General features: G+C 45.2%; 1 protein-coding gene across 2 annotated transcripts; it reads right to left on the bottom strand.

The window, feature by feature from the left end:
- Mcoln3 (mucolipin 3) lies at nucleotides 1–23,807 on the bottom strand. Of its 2 annotated transcripts, XM_035451820.1 has the most exons (12): nucleotides 23,580–23,807; nucleotides 19,084–19,251; nucleotides 15,470–15,623; nucleotides 14,956–15,040; nucleotides 14,306–14,402; nucleotides 8,889–8,988; nucleotides 6,255–6,367; nucleotides 6,022–6,171; nucleotides 2,899–3,000; nucleotides 2,687–2,809; nucleotides 976–1,182; nucleotides 1–135 (listed from the first exon to the last, which is right to left on the bottom strand). In XM_035451820.1, exons 1-12 carry the CDS (start codon nucleotides 23,805–23,807, stop codon nucleotides 1–3), a joined length of 1,662 nt encoding a protein of 553 aa, XP_035307711.1. The 2 variants fall into 2 exon arrangements, with proteins under 2 accessions (XP_035307711.1, XP_035307712.1); XM_035451821.1 differs by lacking the exon at nucleotides 19,084–19,251.
- Nucleotides 23,808–24,386: the final 579 nt, after the last annotated feature.

A 24,386-nucleotide genomic window follows, 5' to 3' on the forward strand; every position in this document is an offset into this window, starting at 1 on the left:
TCACTTATTGCAGCAGCAGAATAAAGATGTTGGAGGGTTATCTTCTAATCTGTATTTTCCAGAACTGGGGAGGTCTTTACAGTCTGCTATAAACTTTCGGAGCTCTGTCTCTGGGAAGCCGTCTTGCTGGTAGTGCTACACAGAAGAAGAGAAATGTACTTGTGAATAGGACTCTCTCCAACAGCTGTATTCCAAACTCATAATGGAGCATTTGGCGATGGAAGGGTCTCTCTGGGAGGTTACCTTGCACTCCCAGGCATTTCTAGGAATTGTCACCTCCAGAGCCACTCTTAGGCTAGGCGGAAGTGAAGCAGGCCTGAGACTCAGCATCAGCCCTTCTGTGCTTGCTCCTCCCAGTCTGCTTGTGAATCTTGCCCTGCCTCCTCTCCTGGGAAATACTTAGCCAGCTTTGCCCTAAGCCCTATGATGTCCACCATCAGTCTGCCCTACATCCTCTGAATTTCCAGGTGGACAGTGTGAAGGAAGCTCCTTGGGTGGACCCTGGCTCAGGCAGCCAGAATCCCAACCTGGTTGGGATCTGAGCTATGAACATCCTTCACAGCTCAAAATGTTGCCTTTCTCAAATGTCTGTTGTGTACACCCAATACCTACTGACCATTATTAGTGTAACAAAAGATTATAAAATGTACTTAAGGGTTGGGGACATACAGTTCAATGGCATGGGTGTGCCTAACACATGCCACATGCCAGACCCTGGGTTTAATCCTTAGTACAACTAACAGTGAATTTTAAAAAAAGAAAAAGAAAAAAGAACTCTCTTTTATTTTTGACATGAATACTGAGAAACAAGACATTCAACATTATAGAAATTTCATTTCCCTTTACTTTTTTCTATTCCCCAATTGTTAAAATTGGGTTGCATCTCTCTCCACCAATGTCCTCCATCTCAGCACTAAGCTGCATTGCCATACACACGTTCTAGAAGAGCGGTGCCCTGGCTTTTGACGAGCCTACCTTAATCGTTTCGTACGTGTCTGTGATCAGCGCAATGAAAAGGCTCAGGATCATGTATATAAAGAGGCTGATGAAGGAGTAGAGGTAGATTCGGCTGAACAGCCAAACCAGGTAACTCTTCTGCTGCATTTTTGCAAATGTGGAAAACATATCATCTCCATTTATCAGAGAGAAGAGGCACTCGGAGACCCTGTTCAGAGACCGGAACTGGGGGAAGGGGGGCAGAAAAGGTTTAGGATTTTTCCAAAGTGCCTTCATGTGGGAGACTTTTCTTCATGACATCATCCTGAAAATGGTCAGACCTGCTATTCCAGGTGACACTTTCCCAACAGCCACCCCCAGGTAACCACAAGCATTTGCTTTACTGCGTATGCTGTGTCCTAGCCTGCTGCTTCTTCCGGGGTCAAGCAGCTCTTTCCCGATGCTCCTCTGAGCTGCAGCAGCCTTAACAAGAACAGGAGAAGCTGCTCTGCTCTCCAAGGGCCTTCAGAGCCATGCTTTCCCTTCCTTCCCTCCCTCCCCTCCCTTCTCTTCCCGTCCTTTCCTTTCTTCCCTTCCCTTCCCCTCCTCTCCCTTCCCTTTCCCTCTCTTCCCTTCCCTTCCTTCCCCTTCCTCCTCTCTGCCTTTCCCTTTCACAGAAAGAAACCCTTGAAATACTTTAAATGCTTCTGCAGAAACATCCAGGTTCCAGACTCACAGGTCCTTTGCCTCATTCTGAAGCTCACCCAAACTCAAGATAATGTCTAACAGTCAAGACAACAGTTCTCACAGCAAACTTTTCAAATATTCCTAAAGCGTTGTTTTTTTTTTTCTCTATAGTTGTATAGATGTATCTCAGTGAATTCAAATGGACTAAACAACTTCACTGGTTGTTAATGGAACGTAATTATCTAATACATTCCAAACAGGATTTCAGGCAATGGAGCGGATCAATGACTCTCGCAGGGGGCTCACATTTGACTGATTTATAAATAGTGATGCACTCACTCTTGGTCCCTATGTGAATGTAGATGTATGACTTTCCACATCTTAGACTCAATCACATGACCAAGGGAGTTCATCTAAGAGGGATAACACTGATAGCAGGTGGTGGCTGTTGGCTAGCGGAGTCAGTGTGGGTCGTTGGTAGACTGACCATACTACTGTGGCTGGCTCCACCCATATGTACATGTGGAATGCACTAACTGGACTCATTGGGTTACAAAAAAGAAGACATGAAGTAAGAATCTGGGAGGAATTGGGAGGCATAGGGATAAATATGATAAAATATGCTATGCATTATGTGTGAAATTCTCAACGAATAAATAAAAGTATTAATACTTTTTAGCTGGGCAGTGGTGGCGCATGCCTTTAATCTCAGCACTCGGGAGACAGAGGCAGGCAGATCTCTGTGAGTTCGAGACCAGCCTGGTCTACAAGAGCTAGTTCCAAGACAACCTCCAAAGACAAACCCTACCTCGGAAACCACCCCCCAAAAAACATATTTAACACATGGGATGACAGGTTGGCACACACCTGTCATCCCAGCACTTGGGAGATATAGGCAAGAGGACCAGGACTTAAGGTCATCCTTGACTACATATGTGAGTTCAAAGCCAACTTGAACACAAACAAAAATATAAATGAATAAAAAGTAGTAATCATAAAATCAAAGCCATTGTCCTTGTTGTTTGAGGTTAATAGTGTCAGGAAGAAAGTTGGCTGTCAGTACCTTGTCATGGTAAGGGCCCAGCACAATCCATCCACAAAAGCAATAACCTAAATAGATCATAGCGGCGCAGCAACAGAACCTGATGACGTTGGGCAGCGCTGCCTGGAGCGTCAGAATAAGGAGCTGTGGAAGGAAGAGGGGACATTAGGATCCCTCTGCCCTTTAGTCAAAGCGTGGGATAAGATTCTGGTCAGTTCCTTAGGATCGCTTACATTGTACTTCGCAAAGAAACCCAGGTATCGGATGACGCCAAGCCACACAAGCATGGTCGAAGTCCCAAGAAATATGCTGCAGACATCATAGCTTGTGAGACTCTAGATAGAAGGGGAAAGATTGGTTAAGTAGCAATATGTCAGTTGGGCAAGAAATGTTAAGTAGTTATGCACCAGGAGCTGTTCTACGTGTGAAGGATAAAGCAACTGACAAATAGGTTTTTACCCTCATGAAGATTAGACTCTAGTGGAATGTGTGGAGCACTGGATGGACACAGCCTTGGGTAAATGCTGAGGAAGAAGGCCGATCAGAGAGGGAGAAAAGGAATGAGCATGGGTTTGTAACTTGAAATAGGACGGGCAGGAACAAGCTCAATGAATTAGTGACACGGAATCAAAGATCTGAAAGAAATGAGCAAAGAAAGTCAAGCAAGAATCTAGAAGACCCTTTGGCATACAGAGCAGCAAGTACAAGGGACCCAAGGCAGCCAGGAGCCAGGCAAGAAGTGAGCAACAGATGGAGTGTGGGGATATGGGGGTGAGGGGTGGGTACTGGAAGACCTCATGGGTACTTAAGGCTGTGTTTTTTGTCAGAAAAGGTTAGTGAGATTTGAGAGCCTTGAACAGGAGCAACATGACCAAATAGGGGTGCTATGGTTGGCAGCAGCCTGCTGAAGGGATGAGAAGGTTCTGGAAGAAATGCAAGTGAGAGCTGGTGATAACTTTGTTCAGGCTGGAACTGTAAAGGTGATGGGGTCATTTTCAGAGGTAGAACACCTAGGCTCCCTCTGGGATTCAGCATGGGAGGGAGGAGATTCATGAAAAAGAGGAGCTTCTGTGAATGCATGGTTTGGGGGGGACACACTGAGAGCTGCTGTTAATGGACATTGGAGAGGCAATGGGAGAAGTGGATTTGGGTTGAGGACTGGGGGAGTTCTGAGTTGGGTGTGTTAAATCTGAGAAGATACGTCGGGAGTCAAGAGAAGATATAGGGTCAACTCTCAGACATTCAGGATACAGCACAGAGACTTCCAAGGTGGAGTTCCAGGTTGGCAAACACTGGCAAATAAATACCAAAATATCTGGTCAGGATGATAAACACCAAGGCAGTGGCAGAAAAGAGCTGTCCAAGCAGGATGTCTCACACGGTGTTTGGCCAAGTGAGAGGGAACCAGCGAGGAAAGCTCTGACTGCCAGCCAGGGATCGGGGGGGGGGGGGGAAACCTAGGGAAGTGTCACTTCAGCTAAAAGACAACTCATCACAGATCACAGTGAAAAGCTACTGATGGGAAACGGTCCACGGGGCATCTGCAGAAAGGAATCTCCATGGGGAAGTGAGGCCACGGGTTGGAAGACTTACTAGAAGAAGGTGGGGGAGGACGGATGGACGAGACAGAACCGTCGACAAGGTTAATTACTATTGTGAGATCTTTCGTTCAATGGGGTGGAGCAGAGACGTTGGGGAATCGTTGGGTAGAGGAATTGGGATTTTAATTTTACAGAAGAAGCAACAGCAGTGTGAGAAAGTTACAGGAGACAAGAATTGCCAGAGAGGAGAAAGAGTCGCTGAAGCTACATCCTCCACTGAGAACCTGGGATCAGCTTCTGAGAGGTACCTGAAGGAGCTAGCCTTGGACAGCAGCCCAAATCATTCACAGCATGAATGCAGGGACACTGGAGATAGTGAGGGGTGGGGTGGGGGACAGACGACTGTGGAAGGCGTGTCTCTGTTCTGAAACAGGGAGTGAGGGGGGGTGGGATCGCTAGAGGTTTCAGAAGAGAAAAAGAAGGTCCCGAAAATGAAGAAAATGTTGGACACAACTGAGGGCTCACTGAGGAAATGATAGTTGAGGTTGATAAAAAATAAATAATTGTGCCATGTATGGTATGTGCCTGTAGTCCCAGAATTTGGGAGGTGGGGGTATGAAGATCAGAGTTCAAGACCAGTCAGCTACATGGTGAGTTTGAAGATAGCATGAGATGCATGAGATCCTAGTAATTAACTAAATAAATAAATATGTACTGCAAATCCACCATCTTTTTTTTTTTTCTTTTGTTCCCTAAAGTTGAACTACTCAAATGGCAGCCATGTACCACAGTGGCTATCCCATCGTGAACAACGGTATGTATGCCCCGCCTCCTTCTCAAGCAGGTGTCTATTTATTTCCCCAGATCTCCTTGCAGGTGAGTTTGACAGCTCTTCTCCAGAGCATGTGAACAGAAATGAAATCTGCTAGCCCTGCACCTGGGCCACGTGACACGTGACAGGGGAGGGCTGCCACCAGCTGGTGTTTTCACTTCCCATAGGCTGAGTCAGTTCACAAGGCAACACTGTGTCAGCCATGAAGCCAGGAAGAGTCCTCAACTTCTGACAAAGAACAAATGAAGAGAGTTCAGGTTCCTGAATGCCCTGCCAACCCAGAGCCCCACCCTGATGGTTTCAGAAAAGAGAACAAGCTGCCCTTTGACCCAGCCCCGGTGTGTTGAGTCTCTACCTAGGTTTATAACCTGCTTCCTAGGTGAAGTGCAGTTAATGCCAGCAAGACGAGGAAAGTACAAAGTTGAGCAAGATTCATTTGAACATTGTTAATTTTTTAAATTTTTGTTTGTAGAGAGTGATTAATCCTAGACCAGATTAATCTTATTTCAAGAGACTAATATCAATGGCAAAAGTAAGAACAAAAGCATGCAGGGGTGTGGGGGGGGACATAAGCACATTTGTGAGAAGAAACAAAAATCCACAGCGTCATGCTTGACGTCACTTTCCCTCCCTGTACCCCTTTTGTTGTTGTTGAATATGTAACTCTAACATTTCCTTTGAGAACTCTCAGCTAGTTTCCCTAGTGTACACATGGCTTTGGTGTCTGTGGCCTGCAGAGTTTGAACTCTCTTGGTCTAGCACAGAGCCTTTTGTGAACACTCATGATTCTGACCTATATTTATGGATTACGACTTGTAAAACTCTGACTAGGAGACTAATGCTAGAGTTAAGAAAACTACGCTTGTCAGTTTCCATTTAACTGACCATAAGGCTCAGAAGAAAGCGTTTGCTTTGAATTTCTTCACAGTTTGGGAAATACATTTTACCATTGTGGTAACACAATCGGGAAAAAGAGTTTCTACCTTGGCTTGGATTTCCATTTTCAGAACTGACCCGACGATGGTCAGTATGTCACTGATGATAATCACGATGTACCATCCATTAATGAACTCCATTTGGTCGGAGGCAGGAACGTCCTTCTTATAGTGGAGAAGGAAAAAGCTGACAAATTCCTTTGGGGAAGAGGAGAGAGACTGTGAGCATCCTGTCCCTGTGGCTGAGCGTGTCGGTGGCTTCTCGGGGAGCAGCGCCCTACCTGCTGAAGCTGAAGACCCCTAACCACAGACCTGGCGCAGAGCACCAGCGAGGACAAGCAGGTCAGAATGACAAAGGCATCGAAGACCATCATATAGTGGGTATTCTTCTGAACTGGAAGACAGAGAGCCCTGGATGTTCATGGATGAGGCATTAATATGATGACGTTGGCTTCTTTTTATAATAATTTAGATAATTCAAGCATTTCAGAATGACAACAACAAAAAGAATTTATGAGCCATTCTTCCCATTAGTATTTAAAGAAAGCTGAGGGTGCTTCTTTTTTTTTTTTTTTAAAAAAAAGATCTTTAATTATCAGTTTGTAGTCTTTATGCTGAAAAGGTTTTCCTTGCTGGATGTAATGGTGCATGTCTACAATCCCAGCACTTGGGAGCAAGAATCAGAATGATTACCAGGAGGTCTAGGCTAGCTTGCATTATCTACTACATTTGAGGACAACCTGTGCCACATACAGTGAAATTCTTTCCAAAAAAAAAGTCAATCAACCAATCAGTAAGCCTCCCCACATTGCTTGTTAACGTACTTGGCAGGGTATAAAATATTCATTAAGTACCCCATGCACCTGTCACTTTTCTAGGTACTGGGACACAGTGGTAAACAAGGCAGACAAGGCCCCTGGCCTACTGAGAGCGTCTATGCCGGCAAGAAAAGCAAAGGGAAGAGCAGGGCACAAACAGCTCATACAGATGGAGGGATACAAGAGCAGTTACACCACAGCCACACATTTTGCTCAGCACACCTCTCGCCTGACTCAGTTCCAAGCACCCTGTGTGTACAGGATCCTCACAAAAGCTCCTGGGAAGCTGCCATGATTTCCCCCCACTTTGCACATGAGAGAACTGAAACACAAAGAGGCCACATAATTTGCCTAGGTGACACAGTAAGTGGCCCAGTTGGCATTCAGTCCCTCACAGCCTGCTTCCAGCACCCCCCCCCACTCTTCATCAGGCTCATTTTGTTTTGTTTTAGAATCATTAGGGGACATCCTCAGCTCTTGCCATAAACTACTGAGCCAGAGGTGCTGTGCCGCTAGGCCCTCCAGACAAGGCTAATGTTTCAGAGCCATCCTGCCATGCTAGAGGAGGCAGCCAGGAAACAGGCCTCACCAAGGCTTTCACAGAGCCTTGGGAGACAAGAAATGACCAGCTTCGGACAGGCTTGGTGGCACAAACCTAAAGTCCCAGCACTTAGAGACCAAGGCAGAAAGATTGTGAGTTTGAGGACAGCCTGAGCTATATAGAGAGACCCTGTTTAAACTATGGAAGAAGAGGAGGAGGAGAGTGAAGAGGAGGCAAAAAGAGAGGAAAAAAGAAAAAGGAAGAAGAAAAAATGGAGGGGAGGAGAAGGGAGGGAAAGGGGGGGAGACAGGAGAGGAGAAAAGAGGGGAAGGGTGGGGAGGGAGGGAAGAGAGAGAGGATAGCCTTTGTTCAGCCACATTGAAATCCTGGAGAATCGAAAGTGCGAAGCCATGGCCCACAAGATGAGCTTATCTCCACCAGTCAGGCTGCTGTGAGCTGACACAGTGATGAAGGAGTTTCAGAAAGTGCTGGAATAAAGCAAACCAGGATGTTCCAAGTGGCTTCTAATGGCTGCCCAAACATCTAACTCTGCCTTAGAGAGACTTAAAAACAGATTGCGTGTGCTCCCATTTTCCTTTGTGGGATGCTGCTCACCTCTCACCGCTGGCAAAACAGACCTCCTGCACCCCACACAGACAAGTCTGTGACAGCGATGAAGCTTGCGATGTGAGAGCCTCGCACACTCAGCTGCCTCCTGTGCAAATAACACCATCAGGACTGTTTCACTCCACAGACTCATCATGGTCACCTGGGGCTTGGCAAACCAGTCAGAAACAAACCCTGCGACAGGGATTACCCTCTTGTTGGTCTGCTGAGCAGCACTGACACATTCTGGACCCAGCCAGACCTACTGACTGTCTTGGATAAAGCACAGGAACCTGTGTCTTAGCAGGTGGCCAAGACACTCCTCCTCGGCCATGACCCCTGAAGCTCTCATGTAATCATTCTGTACAGTGCAGCCTTCCATTCACGCTACTTAGAAAGTGACTCGGAAATCCTTTCCTGGCAGAATTTTCCAATTCCTGACAGGACTCATTCTGACCTGAATTTTTGTTCATGTTTTTAGGACAGACTTTTTCCCACATTACTTTACTTTTAAAGCCAGATGGAAGACAACTACAGTGTGTCATAGCTTCGAGGTCAAATCCCACCTGACATCTCCCTCGCTGTAAGACCACAGGTCACACAACACTTCACTTCTGAGCCTTGGTTTCTCCACTTTGCTGCTCACTGAGATATTTAAAAATATCAGCATGAGGAAAATAGGTATGTGTAGGCTTGTAGTACAGACCTGAGTGTGTAGTTAGTAAGGAGGAGGCAGGTGAGGAGGACTTGTGGAGAAGGTAAAGAGCCACTCAGTGCCGCATACTGTCTGAAACACCAGACATCAACAACACCGTGATCTGCTTACAGAACATCAAGAGACTTGGAGCTAGCTCAGTCTTTTGCTTAGTGGTCCTTGTGTCCCGAAGGCAGTAATTCAATGTTTAATTATGGAATTAGCACCCTGCAAATGAGTGGAGCTCACTACTCACTTGACCCGGATACATGCCAGTCTTTGCATTCTCTGATAGAAATGTCATTATCTAGACTGATTTTGATTCTTCCACTGTGAGCCTTGTTGTCAAATGTTATCTGTAAAGACAAGAGAAAGGGTCCAGTATGCTTAACTATGTTTTAGAGTCAAACTAGCTCTCTGACTACATCAGGAAGCAGTTCCCTGGAGGACATAGGAGATGCTGACCACATGGCAACTGTTGGTCCCTGAAGAGAACCATTTATTTCTCTATGGGTCAATAATATTGAATTAGATCTGCTATAGAGAGATTTTAGTGTATAAAACCCCTGTTTTTCTAGGATGCATTCCAGCCCTGGACACCTTAGGTGAAGGTCCTTCGTTTACTGCTCAGTCCTAAAAGAACCTTTGTCTCACCGACCACCCCCATGCTCAGGGAACATCAGAGAGGAGGGTGCTGGAAGACTGCCAAAGCCAAAAGATGGGGTGACTGCTGTGGAAATGTGTCGTGTGAGGCCACGGCACTTGTGAGGCAGTGGTGGGGGAGAGACGCGCACGAGACACCCCCCACCCTCCCCGCTGAGGGGCCATTGTCAGTGATGGCTCCTGGAAGAGGAAGAGTCATTTGTGTTTGGGCGTATGGCCTCTGATGCGTTGTCCACGCTCTGGGGAGTGGCCTCATACCCATGCAGACACAGACAGCCTAACTGGACCAAGTGTGGGGGGTACAGCAGCAGGGTGTAGGGCAGGGTCTGGAAGAGGGGGACAGTGCTGGCGAACACGATCAAAATACATTATGTTTATCTATGAAATGCTCAAAGAACTTTTTAAAATGCTCAAAAAAGCTCTGCCATTTAAATGAATTTTGTTGAAGTTTCTCCACACAGGGGAGGCAGACAAAGCCCAAGGGACTAAAATATTGCACAATGGCATAATTGCAACTACTATAGCAAAAACTAAATCCCGATTACAACAGTTTGGGAAGAATTGCTCATATGTCTCTGAAAGTTGTTTGTATCAGATGACGGGGACATGCATTGCTAAGATATGTGATTTAAAGTCACTTCAAAGGGTCTAGTCACTCTGTGTCCCCTCACAATGGAGTGTCAGCTTCGTTCCCCACACACCTGAGGCCACTACCATTGGCTGCCTTCCCCACAGTGACTGAAGAACACAACTAACACAAGGAGACATCAGTGCCATTTGATGGGGTGAATGTAGGGGAAACTGTAGCCACGCCTGCTTAGGGGCTGGCTACAGGTCTGCCTGACCACGCCTGCGAGGGCACGGTCAGGGTGATGTAGTGTAAGAGCTTGAGTTGGCTGAGTTTCGCCTTCAGTTTGATGCCCCCTTTCGGCTTGCGTACAGACTGATGCTGCGCCAGCTGGCTAGGTCGCTCTGTAAGTAAGGCTTTTCCCTATTAAATACCCTTATATTTCTACCTGGCTCTGTATTGGTAACTTCCCACTACAGGTGAAAGTATCTTTTTCACAGCAAGAGCCTCAAGGACTGTTAGGAACTCAGGAGATGTCTTGGGTTGCATCTCAGTAAGCCTCAGCAGACGCCGAATCTCCCCAACAAGAAAGGATGCTGACTGAGGTTTACAAAAGTATCAGAGAAGTAAAGGTAGTAACGTTTAAAGATGCAAGCACTCACTATGCAAGCCTGAGGCCTGGTTTTCAGATCCCCAGAACCCATGTGCAAGCCAGGCTGACACGGTGGCTGCCTCTAACACTTGAGAAACTAAGACAAGGAGTCTCCTAGGCAAGCGGGTTAGCCAGACTCGCCAGAATTAGTGAGCTCTGGGTTCAGTGAGGGAAACTATTGCCCTGCCCCAATAGATGAAGAGGCAAGCAATCAAGGAAGCCTCCTAACGTTAACATATACACACACCCACATATGCATGTTCCCACACACATGTGTGAACACACATATACACGTGCACATACACTACAAATGCACATCATGTGCCACACACATGTGAACACATACATATACACACCACACACATGTGAACACATATACACAACACACATGTGAACACATACATATACACACCACACACATGTGAACACATATACACAACACACATGTGAACACAACATACATGTGAACACATACATATACACACCACACACATGTGAACACATATACACACCACACACATGTGAACACATACATATACACACCACACACATGTGAACACATACATATACACACCACACACATGTGAACACATACATATACACACCACACACATGTGAACACATACATATACACACCACACACATGTGAACACATACATATACACACCACACACATGTGAACACATATACACACCACACACATGTGAACACATATACACAACACACATGTGAACACATACATATACACACCACACACATGTGAACACATATACACAACACACATGTGAACACATATACACAACACACATGTGAACACAACACACATGTGAACACATACATATACACACCACACACATGTGAACACATACATATACACACCACACACATGTGAACACATACATATACACACCACACACATGTGAACACATATACACACCACACACATGTGAACACATACTTATACACACCACACACATGTGAACACATATACACACCACACACATGTGTATATCACACACATGTGAACACATATACACACCACACACATGTGAACACATACTTATACACACCACACACATGTGAACACATATACACACCACACACATGTGAACACAACACACATGTGAACACATACATATACACACCACACACATGTGAACACATATACACACCACACACATGTGAACACATACTTATACACACCACACACATGTGAACACATATACACAACACACATGTGAACACATACATATACACACCACACACATGTGAACACATACATATACACACCACACACATGTGAACACACATATACACACCACACACATGTGTACACAACACACATGTGAACACTTATACACACCACACACATGTGAACACACATATACACACCACACACATGTGTACACAACACACATGTGAACACTTATATACACCACACACATGTGAACACATATACATACCACACACATGTGAACACATATACACACCACACACATGTGAACACATACATATACACACCACACACATGTGAACACATACATATACACACCACACACATGTGAACACATACATATACACACCACACACATGTGAACACATGTACACACCACACACATAGTAGGCACACACAAAGGAACAGATGCTTATACACCTAACGAAGAGGCTCAAAAAAAATCATATGAGGCTTGTGAATGCAGATGGGCATCTTTTTTCCATTATGAATCCAGCTTAGCACATGCAGCAAAAGCTAAATACTTTTTCAAGGAATCTAGAGTTAGATATCCAAGTTGAGCCATTGGAAAGGGCCCAGCTTTCACGAGCATTTTCTTGATTCATTCAATCAATATTAGAATCACCTACTGGGTGTTGTTTGAGGGGAAAGATATTAGTAAAAGGATCGAAAGCTTCAAGGAGCTTCCAGTATAACAGAGATGATGTCAAACACCTAGAAAATTATAGAATAAAGAGTAAAGTGTCAACCACATAAAATATAAAAAGGGAGAAGAGGAAAACAAAATGAAAGCTGAAATGAGAACAAAATAAATTAGGGCGCTTCCTGGAAGATTATAGAATGTGTTTATAACTGAAGCATCACTAAAAGTCAACCAAGAAGGCATCAAGATTGTAAAAATTCTGAAAACATCATTCCTCAAATTCAAAATAGAGAAGACGTGATATCTCAAAATCTTTGCTATCAGGCAATATTGGTAATTCATAGCTTCCTGGTTGATACCAGGATTGACATACATAGCATGGCTCAGAATCCTCTTCAGGTCTGGGTGCTTTTTCATGTTAAACTTCTCCATGGCCATTCTATTACATGAGGGAATATTTCTTCACCCCTACTCCTGAAAACCCCATTTTCATCAAAAACCAAATCATCAAGCTTCATGAATACAAGCTACTGCGAAGGCCATATAAATGAGGCAACATATGTATGGACCAAACAACAGTAAGGTGAAGCACGATGAATCAAAGACCCGGAGACTGACACTCGGCTTCAGGCTTCAAGCTGAAGATCAGAAAAGCAAAACAGCCAGGCACTAGCTCTCACTCTACCTCAGACTGAAATGTGATCCTGGCTCCCCTAAACCTCAGACTGAAGCCCCTCAGCATGGCTGGAGAATCCTGAGACTTCAAGGTCTTCCTATCCTCAGTGTGGCTGGAGAATGGATGCCTGACACTGACTACTGAAGACCCTGCTCCTATCTTTTATGCCCCTCTAGTGCTGGGATTAAGGCGTGTGATCCCAAGTGTTGAGATCATCCTTGTGTGAGCTGTTTCTCTTTAGGACTGTTTCACTCTTGTGTAGTGAAACAGTGTTGCATCTTGCCACCACTTGTGTCTTCTGAAACGCTGACCCCTCTTGAGAGCCCCTGCGCTAAGGGAACCTGGCAGCTCCATCTGCTCTGCAGCACATACAGTACACAGGGCGTGGAAGAGAGGAGAGAGGCAGCACAGAGCACTCGGGGCCACACAAGGAGCTGGGAGCAATGACCCAAAGGCTGCAAACATCAGCCATCACGGAGCTCAATAAAGACCCCGGGACAACAACAGAAAACTAACTCTCTCTCTCTCTCTCTCTCTCTCTCTCTCTCTCTCTCTCTCTCTCCCTACGTCCCTCCCTCCCTCCCTCCCTCCCTCCCTCTCGCTGTGTGTATATCACACACTCTTTCATACACACACACTCTCATACTCTCACACTTTCACTTGTTCTCTCACTCACATACTGAGACACACACTCACTCTCTCACACACAGAGAGGAGACACACACTCACTCTCACACACACTCACTCTCTCATACAATACTCTCTCACATGCACAGTTGCGGTTATACATACTTTCTCTTTCTGTGTATGTCACACATAGACTCTCTCTCACACACACTCTTCTTTTCTTTGTGTCACACATTCTCTCTCTCTCTCTCTCTCTCTCTCTCTCTCTCTCTCTCTCTCTCACACACACACACACACACACACACACACACACACACACACACACACACACCTGATCCTTTGGTATCTGGTCATCTCATGCGCACACTGCATACAGCGGCAGACAAGCTAAGTCCCTCCTTACAGGACATGCAATGAGGTGCAGATGACAAACAAGTAAGCAATCTGCAGGGTAGCGCTGCTGCAGCAACGTCCCCAGGCACATGTGGGTGGGACATGCTATATTTTTCACCATGCCTTACTTAGTACCAATATGTGATCCTGAACCGTACACCTAGATAAAACAGATTTTCTCTAGACAGGAGCGGCCTTCATCACAGCCCACACTTACAGTCAGAGTAAAGTCATAACAGTCAGGAAGCTCCTGGTGGCGAACGGTCTGCAGGTTAATGGCTTTCAGCTTAAACTGAAGCTCCACTGTCAGGAGTCTAGAAAGCAGAAAATACTCGAGATGAGGGGACGTGAGCCCCTCCAGAGGATACATCAAAAGAGGGCACATACACTGACCAAGTTATGGGCCCCCCAGAAGACCCTGAGATGAGGGGACACACAGAGTGAGCTGTGAGCCCCTCCAGAGGACACTGAGATGAGGGGACACACAGAGTGAGCTGTGAGCCCCTCCAGAGGACACTGAGATGAGGGGACACAGAGTGAGCTATGAGACCCTCCAGAGGACACTGAGATGAGGGGACACACACAGGCTGAGCTGTGTCCCCCTCCAGAGGACCCTGAGATGAGGGGACACACAGACTGAGCTGTGTCCCCTTCAGAGGACACTGAGATGAGGGGACACACACAGGCTGAGCTGTGAGCTCCTTCAGAGGACCCTGAGATGAGGAGACACACACAGGCTGAGCTGTGAGCTCCTTCAGAGGACACTGGGATGAGGGGACACACAGAGGCTGAGCTGTGAGCTCCTTCAGAGGACACTGAGATGAGGGGACACACAGGCTGAGCTGCGTGCCCCTCTGCTTTCCTCACCTATGGAAGTCCAGGGTCAGGTTGAGTTTATTTTCTCCAGGTGTTCTGATATCAAAAGGTTCATCAGGCTCTATAAGGAAACATTCTGCCACAGCAAGGAACAAAACCATAAATAAAATGCATTTTCATAGGATGAAGATTAAGACCAATTATCCGTGTTATTACTTTTTAGAATCAAGACTGTGGGAACTAGGTATCAATGCCACTTGGTCTGACACTCCTGGTTTTAAGACATAAGACATTTCTAGAATGGTCAAAGATTTAGACACATTCAAACTCTGTCTCAGAGTGTCATCATTCTCCCAGTCTCTATTTCCTCAATGCTTTATCTGTCAGTAAGTTTTTCTTTTGAATTCATGAGTTGTATACCAAAGATTCACATAGAAGCTGACACAGAAGAACTGTACAGTTCTTCCTACGCCATAAGAGCAGAGGGTTAAGGTTAGTTATCATGGGGCTTAGACAGAAATCAGGGAGTTAAAAAATACAGTTCAAGGTTATAGGAGATCATCACCTGTTTCAATTTCTGGGTCGATGTCAAAGGTGTCATTCCCGGGACAGATGGTTCCTCGCTTGTAAAAGTGTTGACAGATTGCCATAGCCGATTGCTTCGTCCCCTTGTTCTCATAAGCATGGTTGCCAACAGAAATGTTACGAAGCTGCAAGTACTTCATCCAGAAAAGAGAGACAGGAATGGAACACCAACCAGGGCAAAGGGGTGCCAGGCAGGCCAAAGCAAAGCCATGATAACCCTTCCTGGCCATGTCTTGAGAGGGTAGGTTCCCATCTCCCCTGGGGGTGCAGACATTCCAGAAACACACACTGGGACACTGCATCTGAGTGGGTGGCTTTAAGAAATAGCAGCAGAGATCAGAAGGGACAGTAGAGTCCAGAGAAAGCCCCATAGAGGCCTTGAACACTCAGATGCTTTGTACAATCGACCCAGGAATTCTCCAGGTCAATGGCCTTCTGACCACAGGCTCTCTCTGCACTACACTCCTGTTCCTGAATCTCCTGGTTTCTCACGTAGATGCAGCATCTCAGGTCATTCTTTGACTGGTAAAGTAAACCAAAGTTAAGGATTCTTAGTCAAGCACTGCACTACAGAAATAAAGCAATCGTACATTGCTCAATTGTGCTCCTTCCCTGTCACTGGAACACATACAATAAGACACAACATTTTTGTGTCTCTCTGATGCTTCCGTCTCCATGGAGGAATGTCAGCAAACGCTATGCTGATGAGGGTTTAGATTGCTTGGACTTGAACAGAATGTGTGTCTCTCAGCTGCATGAGCAGTACTATATGGTAAGAGTCGTGATTTCTGGTGGGTTCTTTAGAAACCCGTGCAGAGGTGCTGGGGACAACTGCATGAGGACTAAGAGAAAACACCCGGATGCAGGAATTAGCATGCTGAGTTTGACTGTTAGACCAAGCAGTTCCAGCACAGCAGGGATAGAGGGACTATGTGGGCCTTCTGGCCCTCTGTATTCTTCCAACAAGAGCTGAGTATGTAGACATCTTGCTCTTAGCCTTCCACACCTACAGAACTGTGAGGGGACACTGCTCTCACTTATTATCCTCACAGATATTTTCCTATAGCATCAGAAAGAAATGTGGCAGCAAAGGTCAGTGCTCTTCATGGAGAGAACACGCAGATCTAACAAGCAGTGTGGCTTCCATGCCAGGCACAGTATTTTGAAGACTGAATTTAGTTCTAGTGATAAAGGTAAAAATGTTTTATAAAGAATTTACTGGGAGGGGCTGGAGAGACGGCTCAGAGGTTAAGAGCACTGACTGCTCTTCCAGAGGTCCTGAGTTCAATTCCCAGCAACCACATGGTAGCTCACAACCATCCGTTATGAGATCAGGTGCCCTCTTCTGGTGTGCAGATATACATGGAAGCAGAATGTTGTATACATAATAAATAAATAAAATCTTAAAAAAAAAAAAACAACTGGGCTCTCACCAAAACTTCTCTAAGATATCCTACTGTTGCCCCGAGTTATGGAAATTCTGGGGCTATGGTTCTTCAGGACCAGTGTAGGAAATGATTTTTAAAAAAAAAGAAAAAGAAAAAGAATTTACTGCGCCTTTAGTTAGGCATAGTGACTGCTTTACAGAGGTGGAGGCAGGAGACTCAAGAGATCAGTGCCAGCCTCTGCTACAAAGAGTGTAAAGTCACCTTGGGTTACCTAAGGTCCTGCCTCAAAACAACAAAATGCAATGGACTATTTACTTCTCGTCTCTACATAACACCTAAGAAACATATAAATTTGGTACCGTGCTTTACAGCTAATTAATGCATTTAAAACTTAAATCTAGGGCGGAATGACGGCTCAGTGTGTAAAGCACTTACCACCAAATCATGAGGACCTAAGTTCAAATCCCCAAACCTATAGAAAACTAGGTCCAGTAGCCTGCATCTGTAATCCCAATTTTCCTATGGTGAGCTGAGAGGCAGAGACAAGAAAATCCCCCAAGAAGTTTGCAAGTCAGCTAGCTTAGCATGTGCAATGATGAATAAAGGACTCAACAAGGTAAAAGCTGAGGACTGACAACCAAGGCTGTCCTCTGACCTTGACACAAATACCATGTTATATCCTGCACACATCATACTCTCTCTGTCTCTCTGTCTCTGTCTCTGTCTCTGTCTCTCTGTCTCTCTCTCTCTCTCTCTCTCTCTCTCTCTCTCTCTCTCACACACACACACACACACACACACACACACACACGTATGTTTTTAAAAAGTCTCTAAACTTATCTTCACCACTAAGCTATTTGCTATTGTCCCTCTAAAAATCGTCGGGCATGACTGTGTTTACCAACTTTGTTCAGCTTTTGTCTCTAAGTTCCTCTTTCCACTGCCAACCAAGAGCCTTGGCTCCATAAAGATGTACTTCACCCCAGCAGCTCATGGTTGCTGCTTGAATAGGTTGCCTCTAGAAAATGCAGAGTCACGATTGCTGGGGAGCAATGCTTGAAGAAGGGAGTTAAGAATATTGAAATGTAATCTGTAACCACCCTAGGTTAAAAAACGCTGTGGTATTGCATACCTTTAATTCCAGCACTCAGGAGGCAGAGGCAGGAGGATCTTGAGACCAGCCAGGTCTATAGAGCAAGTTCCAGGACAGCTAGGGCTGTTATACAGAGAAATCCTGTCTCCAAAAATAAGCAAACAATACACTGACTTCAAAAGCATTTTTAATTAACCCTTCAAAAGAAATGATTTCAAACCTTGAGAAAACACAAATTACAGCAAGAATAACCCAGAATGAAAACTTGACTCTGGAGTATGAAAAACAAGTTTCCTTTTTGTTAGCATCTCAGTGAAATCACCAGGCATGACAAAAAAGCCTTGCTTATACGTGAGCTTGAAAGCCTTGGTTGTTACACAGACTTTGAAATTAAAACCCTCATTATTTGTTATAGGTCTCTGAAAGTACAAGCTTTGAAGAGGTAATGACTACTTATATCCAGGGTTATCTTAGTAATTTCAAATATTGAAGCTCTTGATTGACCCTGCTCCTTTTAATTAAGTCATTGAAATTCAACCTTTCTGATAGTTGGAGATGAAAGCTCTTACCAATTTCTACTTGTATAAAAGTTTGTTAACAATATTTTTCAATCAATTTTAAATATGTATTTTATTTTTAGGTGTGTGTGTGTGTGTGTGTGTGAGAGAGAGAGAGAGAGAGAGAGAGAGAGAGAGAGAGAGAGAGAGAAAGAGAGCCTGTGCCCTGCATTTAGGGAGGGGTTATCTGCATAAGCCAGAAAGTCAATGGATCCCCTAAAGCTGAAGGTACAGTGTGGGGGCTGGGAAGCAAACACAAGTCCACTGAAGACAACAGGTGCTCTTAACTGCTGAACCATCTCTCCAGCCTTAAACTATATTTAAAGTGTTTATTCCTAGGTCACCTCCAAGCAGAACTGTTCAACACTTGAGTGTGGGTTTCTATGTAATCTGTTGCTACCATTTGTCCAGCCGTTCTTTCTCCCAAATAAAGTGTACACACTGTCTGGGTATCTCATTATTAGAACGCTTGCCTAGCTGTGCAGGGCCCAATTTCAACCCCTAATACCTAAAATGAACAATCGAAATCAACAGCAAATGCACACAATTGATTTACCTGGTTCACTGCAAAGATGATCTGGTCGTACACATCATTCTGAGTGTACACTGCATATGTGTCATCCATTCGATCCATGTATCCTTTTAGGAAAAGGTGTTTGAAGGCTATAGTGTTCTCTTCCTTGAAAGCTACTACCATCTGGTTACTTAGTCCAAACAGGACCAGCTTAAAGGAAAAAGAAACAGCATGAGGATGAAAAATCTGAACAGAAAAGAAATGGAGACACATGGTTCAGGGGCTTGACTGGCAAGAGTTTGCAAGCGATTTGGCGGGATATTTGGAAGCTCACAGCTTGGGGGTGGTTCATGGCTCAGTGGGTGGAAGTACTTTCCTTACTAGTATGAGGACCTGAGTTCGAATCCTCAGATCCAAGGAAAAGCCAGATGTGTTCTAGCAATCCAGCACTACTCTAGGGACAAGGGACATGGAGACAGGAGAATATCTGAAAGCTCACGGGCCAGGTAGCCTGGTGTACACAGTGGAAAACAACAGACCTGGTTGGAAGCCAAGGACTGACACACTTTGTCCTCGGATCTCCACATGCATGGTATGGCAAGTATGCACTGGCATTCATATGCCCAAAAGTGCATACACATACATTGCACACACACACACACACACACACACACACACACACACACACACACACACACACACACCACGCATACAGACAGAGACAGAGACACACAGAGAGACAGACGGGGGAGGGAGAGCGGGAGAAGGAATGCTCACACTCATTAGATGACAAACTAATAAAGCCCAAGTCATGTGAAAAAGCTAAGGTCCTGGACCTGTTTCCCAAGTTGTTCCAATAAGACCCAAAATGAAAGCCATACTCTCTAAATTAGAGTATGCTAAAATAACACTCGCTAATATTTAGGCACATCCTAGAGCCTTCATCCAGTAGCTGATGGACCTTCATGGGTTCAAAGCCAGACTGGAGTTCCAGTCTGCTCATAATGCCCTATAATTCTAGACCCAGGAGAACTGGCACCCTATTGTGGCTCCTGGAGGCACTGTCACACATATGGCAAATACACACTCACACACACACACACACACACACACACACACACACAATTTAAATGCAGTTTTTCTTTCAAAGATTCTGAGGGAGAAGAGCAGGAGGAAGATGGGAGGGAGAGAACTTGAATGCTGGGTCTGGAGGCCGCGTCTGTAATTCCAGCCCTGGGAGGCTGAGGTAAGAGGAGTGCACTGACTTTGAGGCCAGCCTAGTCTCCACAGCGAGTTCCAAACTAGCCAGGGCAATAGATTGAGACCCTATCTCAAAACTACAAACAAACAAAACAAAACACTTACCTAAACACCTTTGTGTATTTCTTACCAAAAGGCTTAAACTGACTAACATCCCTCTTGACCACTCTAATAACTACTGGGGAGTCTCTAAAGGATGAGGGAGTATGTATGAACATAAGTTTGTGAGTGTGCAAATCTAAGACCGTGCATCACTGTTCTCTGCTATAGTTTCTTATATCAGGGAACACAATCACGCTAAGCCTAGCCACTGTCTGAGAGACAGAGATATACTGCACAGGTTCAGTTTGTTTTAAGTCCCAGCATGAGCATGTGTACATATTGAGCTTGGCACACAGCTGTCACCCAAATGTGCCTATCATTATTCTATGTAAATAGCATTTCTATCCGAGTGGCACAGGATCCCCCATAGAAATGACACAAATAGGCTTTTCGGTGCTGTGACATATTGCATTATCACCTGGATAATTATCAAGTGCAAGTTGCCAAGTATTATACTGAGAACCAAGTGTGTTTTCACGGTGCTATATTTCGGGGTAAGTGCACCTGTCTCTGTTGTCTCCATGTAGCCATGTGTGAGTCATGAGGTTTTTACCCACTGCAAGCATCAGTACCCTTCTCCAGAAGGTGAGAGAGGGTTTCCCCAGTCGGAGGATGGCTACAGCAACACGAAATGAGGCCCTGGGATGGAGTGGTCACCCAAGCTAGGGTTAGAAATCTAAATAACAATTACACCAACTTCAAATGATTCTAACAACTGTTTACTGTTCACTTGTTTTCAATAAGCAATTAAGATTAGCCATCTCAACATTAAAAAAAAAATTCTCCTTCAAGAACAGGTGTTCACCAAGACAGAAAATAAAAATGCTAACCTAAACTTGGCCTTCATTTTTTGTCCTTCTGCTTTAAACAAGAGATACTTCCTCTCACCAGCAGGAAAGCCCAGTTTTTGGCATTTATCTATTTTGTTTGTGTGTTCACACATGTGTGGATGTCAGAGGACGATTGACAGGAGTAGGTTCTCACCTTCTACCATGTGGATTCTAGGAATCAAATTCAGGTTGCCAGGCTTGGTGTGGAAGCACCTTGACCAGCAGAACCCTCTTGCCATCCCCCAGAATCCATTTTATAATAAACCACAACAGTATATGCAACAATCACAAATCATGGTTCCTCAAAAACTGTTTAAGAGAAGCTATGGAAAATAGATTGAAATTTTCCCTCCTCACAAAAATGGAGGTGCATATTCCACAGGCCAGGGCAAGCCCCCTTCTGCTGACTCCACATTCTTCCATGACACAGCTCTCATGATCCAGGCCTGCAAGAATCCAAGAGATAGCCTACAGCAAAAATCCACGCAGTTTCTAGAGAAAGAAATGCCCAGAATATTAGGAAGAAAAGAAAAACCTCTTGTTGGGCATCAGCTATTATCTGTGGAAATTAAGGTACCTCTCAAGGAATGTCTTCATTACCATCCAAATGTTAGAGTTGTTTATTTGTTTAAAAAAACTATTATAGTAGTAAAGTTATAATAATGAAAAAAGAAAAATGAGCTGGATGTTGTGGTGTACACCTTGAATACCAGCACTGGGGAGCCAGAGGCAGGTGGATGTCCATGAGTTCAATCTCAGTCTGGTCTTTATAGGGAGTTCCAGGCCAATTAAAGCTACATAGTGAGATCCTGTCTCAAAAAAAAAATTTTTAAAGAAACGTAACACTCATGAGGGAGCAGAAAGGTTGAGTCAGGTGTAGATTAGAGGAAAGGATATGTGATAGGGTTTTAGTTGCGGGGGGGGGTGGTAGGGGAGGATAGGAGGGAGAGGGAACTGGGATTAACATGTAAAACAATCTTGTTTCTAATTCAAATTAAAAAATGATAAAAAACATAACACATATACACACAGAGAGAAACACACACACACACACACACACACACACACACACACACACACAAAAAAAAAGCCAAAGTTTTTCACAAATGTTCAAGGGAGAAGGGTTTAGAGTTGTTGAGGTGGTTTGAATATGTATGGTCCCCAAAACTCAAGTGTTTGAATACTTGGCCCATAGGTGGTGGCACTATTAGGAGGTGTGGCTTTGCCGGAGTAGGTGTGGCCTTGCTGGAGGAGGTGTCTCACTGTTGACTTCTCATGTTCAAGCTAAGCCCGGTGGGACACACAGTCTGCTTTTGCTCATGTGGGATCTCAGCTTCTCCAGCACCGTGTCTACCTGGCCTCCACTATGTTTTCCCATTGAAAGACCCCTGCCCCTTAGCCCTTTCTTTCTCAAGTTTGTCTCCTCCTCCTCCTGTCGGTGGCTTCCCCGATCCCCACCCCCGGCGGCCTCCACTTCCCCCACCACCTGCCGCACGCCCGGCCCGAGAACGAGCACCAGGTGGGCAGGCACGAGAACGAACACCAAGTGAGCCGGCCTGGAGCCCTGCCCCTGAGCCTCCGCCCGATGAGAAACACTCCGTCCCAAGGTCTCCGCCCCCAAGGTCAGCCATCTGGACGCAGAAGGGGGGGGAATTGAGTCTGTTGTACCAGACACCAGACCTTGAGAATATGCTGATCTGGAATGGCTCTGTGTCTCATTTGAACCATCCAATAGAAATGATTCTGTATTTCGCCTCATTTGAAAGACTCTGTGTTTCACCTCATTTGAATAACTCTGTACTTCGCCTCATTTGAATAACCCTGTATAGCGCCTCATATACATTGACCAATGGGAATAGCTCTGTACAATGCCAATTAGAATTCATTAGAATTATCCAATAGAATCCCTGCTTCTAGCTTGCGCCTTTTTCCCTATATAAGGACCCCTTTCCCTTGGCTCGGGGCGCTTGGCCTCACAGAAGCTAAGTCGCCCGGGTACCCGGGTCTCCAATAAAGCCTCTTGCGGTTTGCATCCAAGTTCGTGGCCTCGCTGATTCCTGGGTGCGGGTCTCCTTCTACGAAAGTACCTCTTCGGGGGTCTTTCACCATCATCATGATAATGGACTGAACCTCTAAAACTGTAAGCCGGCCCCAATTAAATGTTTTCCTTTATAAGAGTGGCTGTGGTCATGGTGTCCCTTCACAGCAATGAAACCCTAACTAAGACAGTTGTATCTTTTTTTTTTATGTCTTCATGCATGCAGTTAAAAGTTGTCTCATAAACAAGACCCTCCTTCTCTGCTATGCAAAGATGCTTGCACATAACCTGTGTTGGGAGATGCTAACCTGGGCAGTCACCATTGCGATTTTCAGAATTTGTATGGCAAGTTTCCATGGCTTCCTACCCCGAGCCCAGAACTTCTCACAAGGATTCATAAAGAAGAATTTGAGTTTCCGCCTCATCTGGTCTTCTAAGAGAAGATCCTCGCTGGGGGATGAGCTCTGGTGGAAAGCGCAGGGACTTTCATCCTGGTGGGAGCTGCAGCTGTTTCCAGCCACCTCAGGGTTCGCCATCTCTAGGGAGGGAACCAAACATTTCCACTCAGTGGGGAGAGGCAGGGGCCCACATCAAAGGATCGCTGTCAGTGAGGCAGAAAAGAAAGACTGGAAAGCGGGGGACATGAGAAAGGAATGGCGTGGGCTCCTCGCTCAGAGCTTGGTTCAAGCCTCTCACCAGCTAAGAATCAAATATTCTAGCACAATTAACATTTGCTTAAGGCCTCCCTACATTTCCAAAGCTACACCTGCAGTTTTCTAGAACTCTCAGTGGGAAACCCCCTTAACAGGAAAAAGACATATTACAAACCCCTTGCATGGCCCTAGTGGCTCTTAGTTTTACTTTATTAGATTATAATTCCATCCTAAATATCTCTGGAATCACCTGTCATCCTAATTATCAAAGTGGGAAAGAAAGGAAGTTTCCCAGCAATGCTTGGAGATGGCTTAAAGTCACCAAAATGGTACACAAGGTTAACACTTGAGACCCTCTCTTGAGAAGCCCATGCCCAGGCATGCAATGCCTTACTCTTCCTTTGATGGGGGAGGTCCTTCTGTGTATATGTTTGTCTTATTGGTTGATAAATAAAACACTGT

This window comes from Cricetulus griseus (assembly GCF_003668045.3).
Source record: "Cricetulus griseus strain 17A/GY chromosome 1 unlocalized genomic scaffold, alternate assembly CriGri-PICRH-1.0 chr1_0, whole genome shotgun sequence".
Lineage (NCBI taxonomy): Eukaryota > Metazoa > Chordata > Mammalia > Rodentia > Cricetidae > Cricetulus > Cricetulus griseus.

Excerpts from the sequence above, each read along its gene's own strand:
- Mcoln3 (XM_035451820.1), bottom strand. The coding sequence starts at position 23,807 with ATGGCGAACCCTGAGGTGGCTGGAAACAGCTGCAGCTCCCACCAGGAT. Across the intron at positions 8,989-14,305 it reads GTTATGACTTTACTCTGACT|ATAACATTTGACAACAAGGC; the intron begins GTAAGTGTGGGC and ends TTGTCTTTACAG. Across the intron at positions 2,810-2,898 it reads GTTTCTTTGCGAAGTACAAT|CTCCTTATTCTGACGCTCCA; the intron begins GTAAGCGATCCT and ends TTCCTTCCACAG.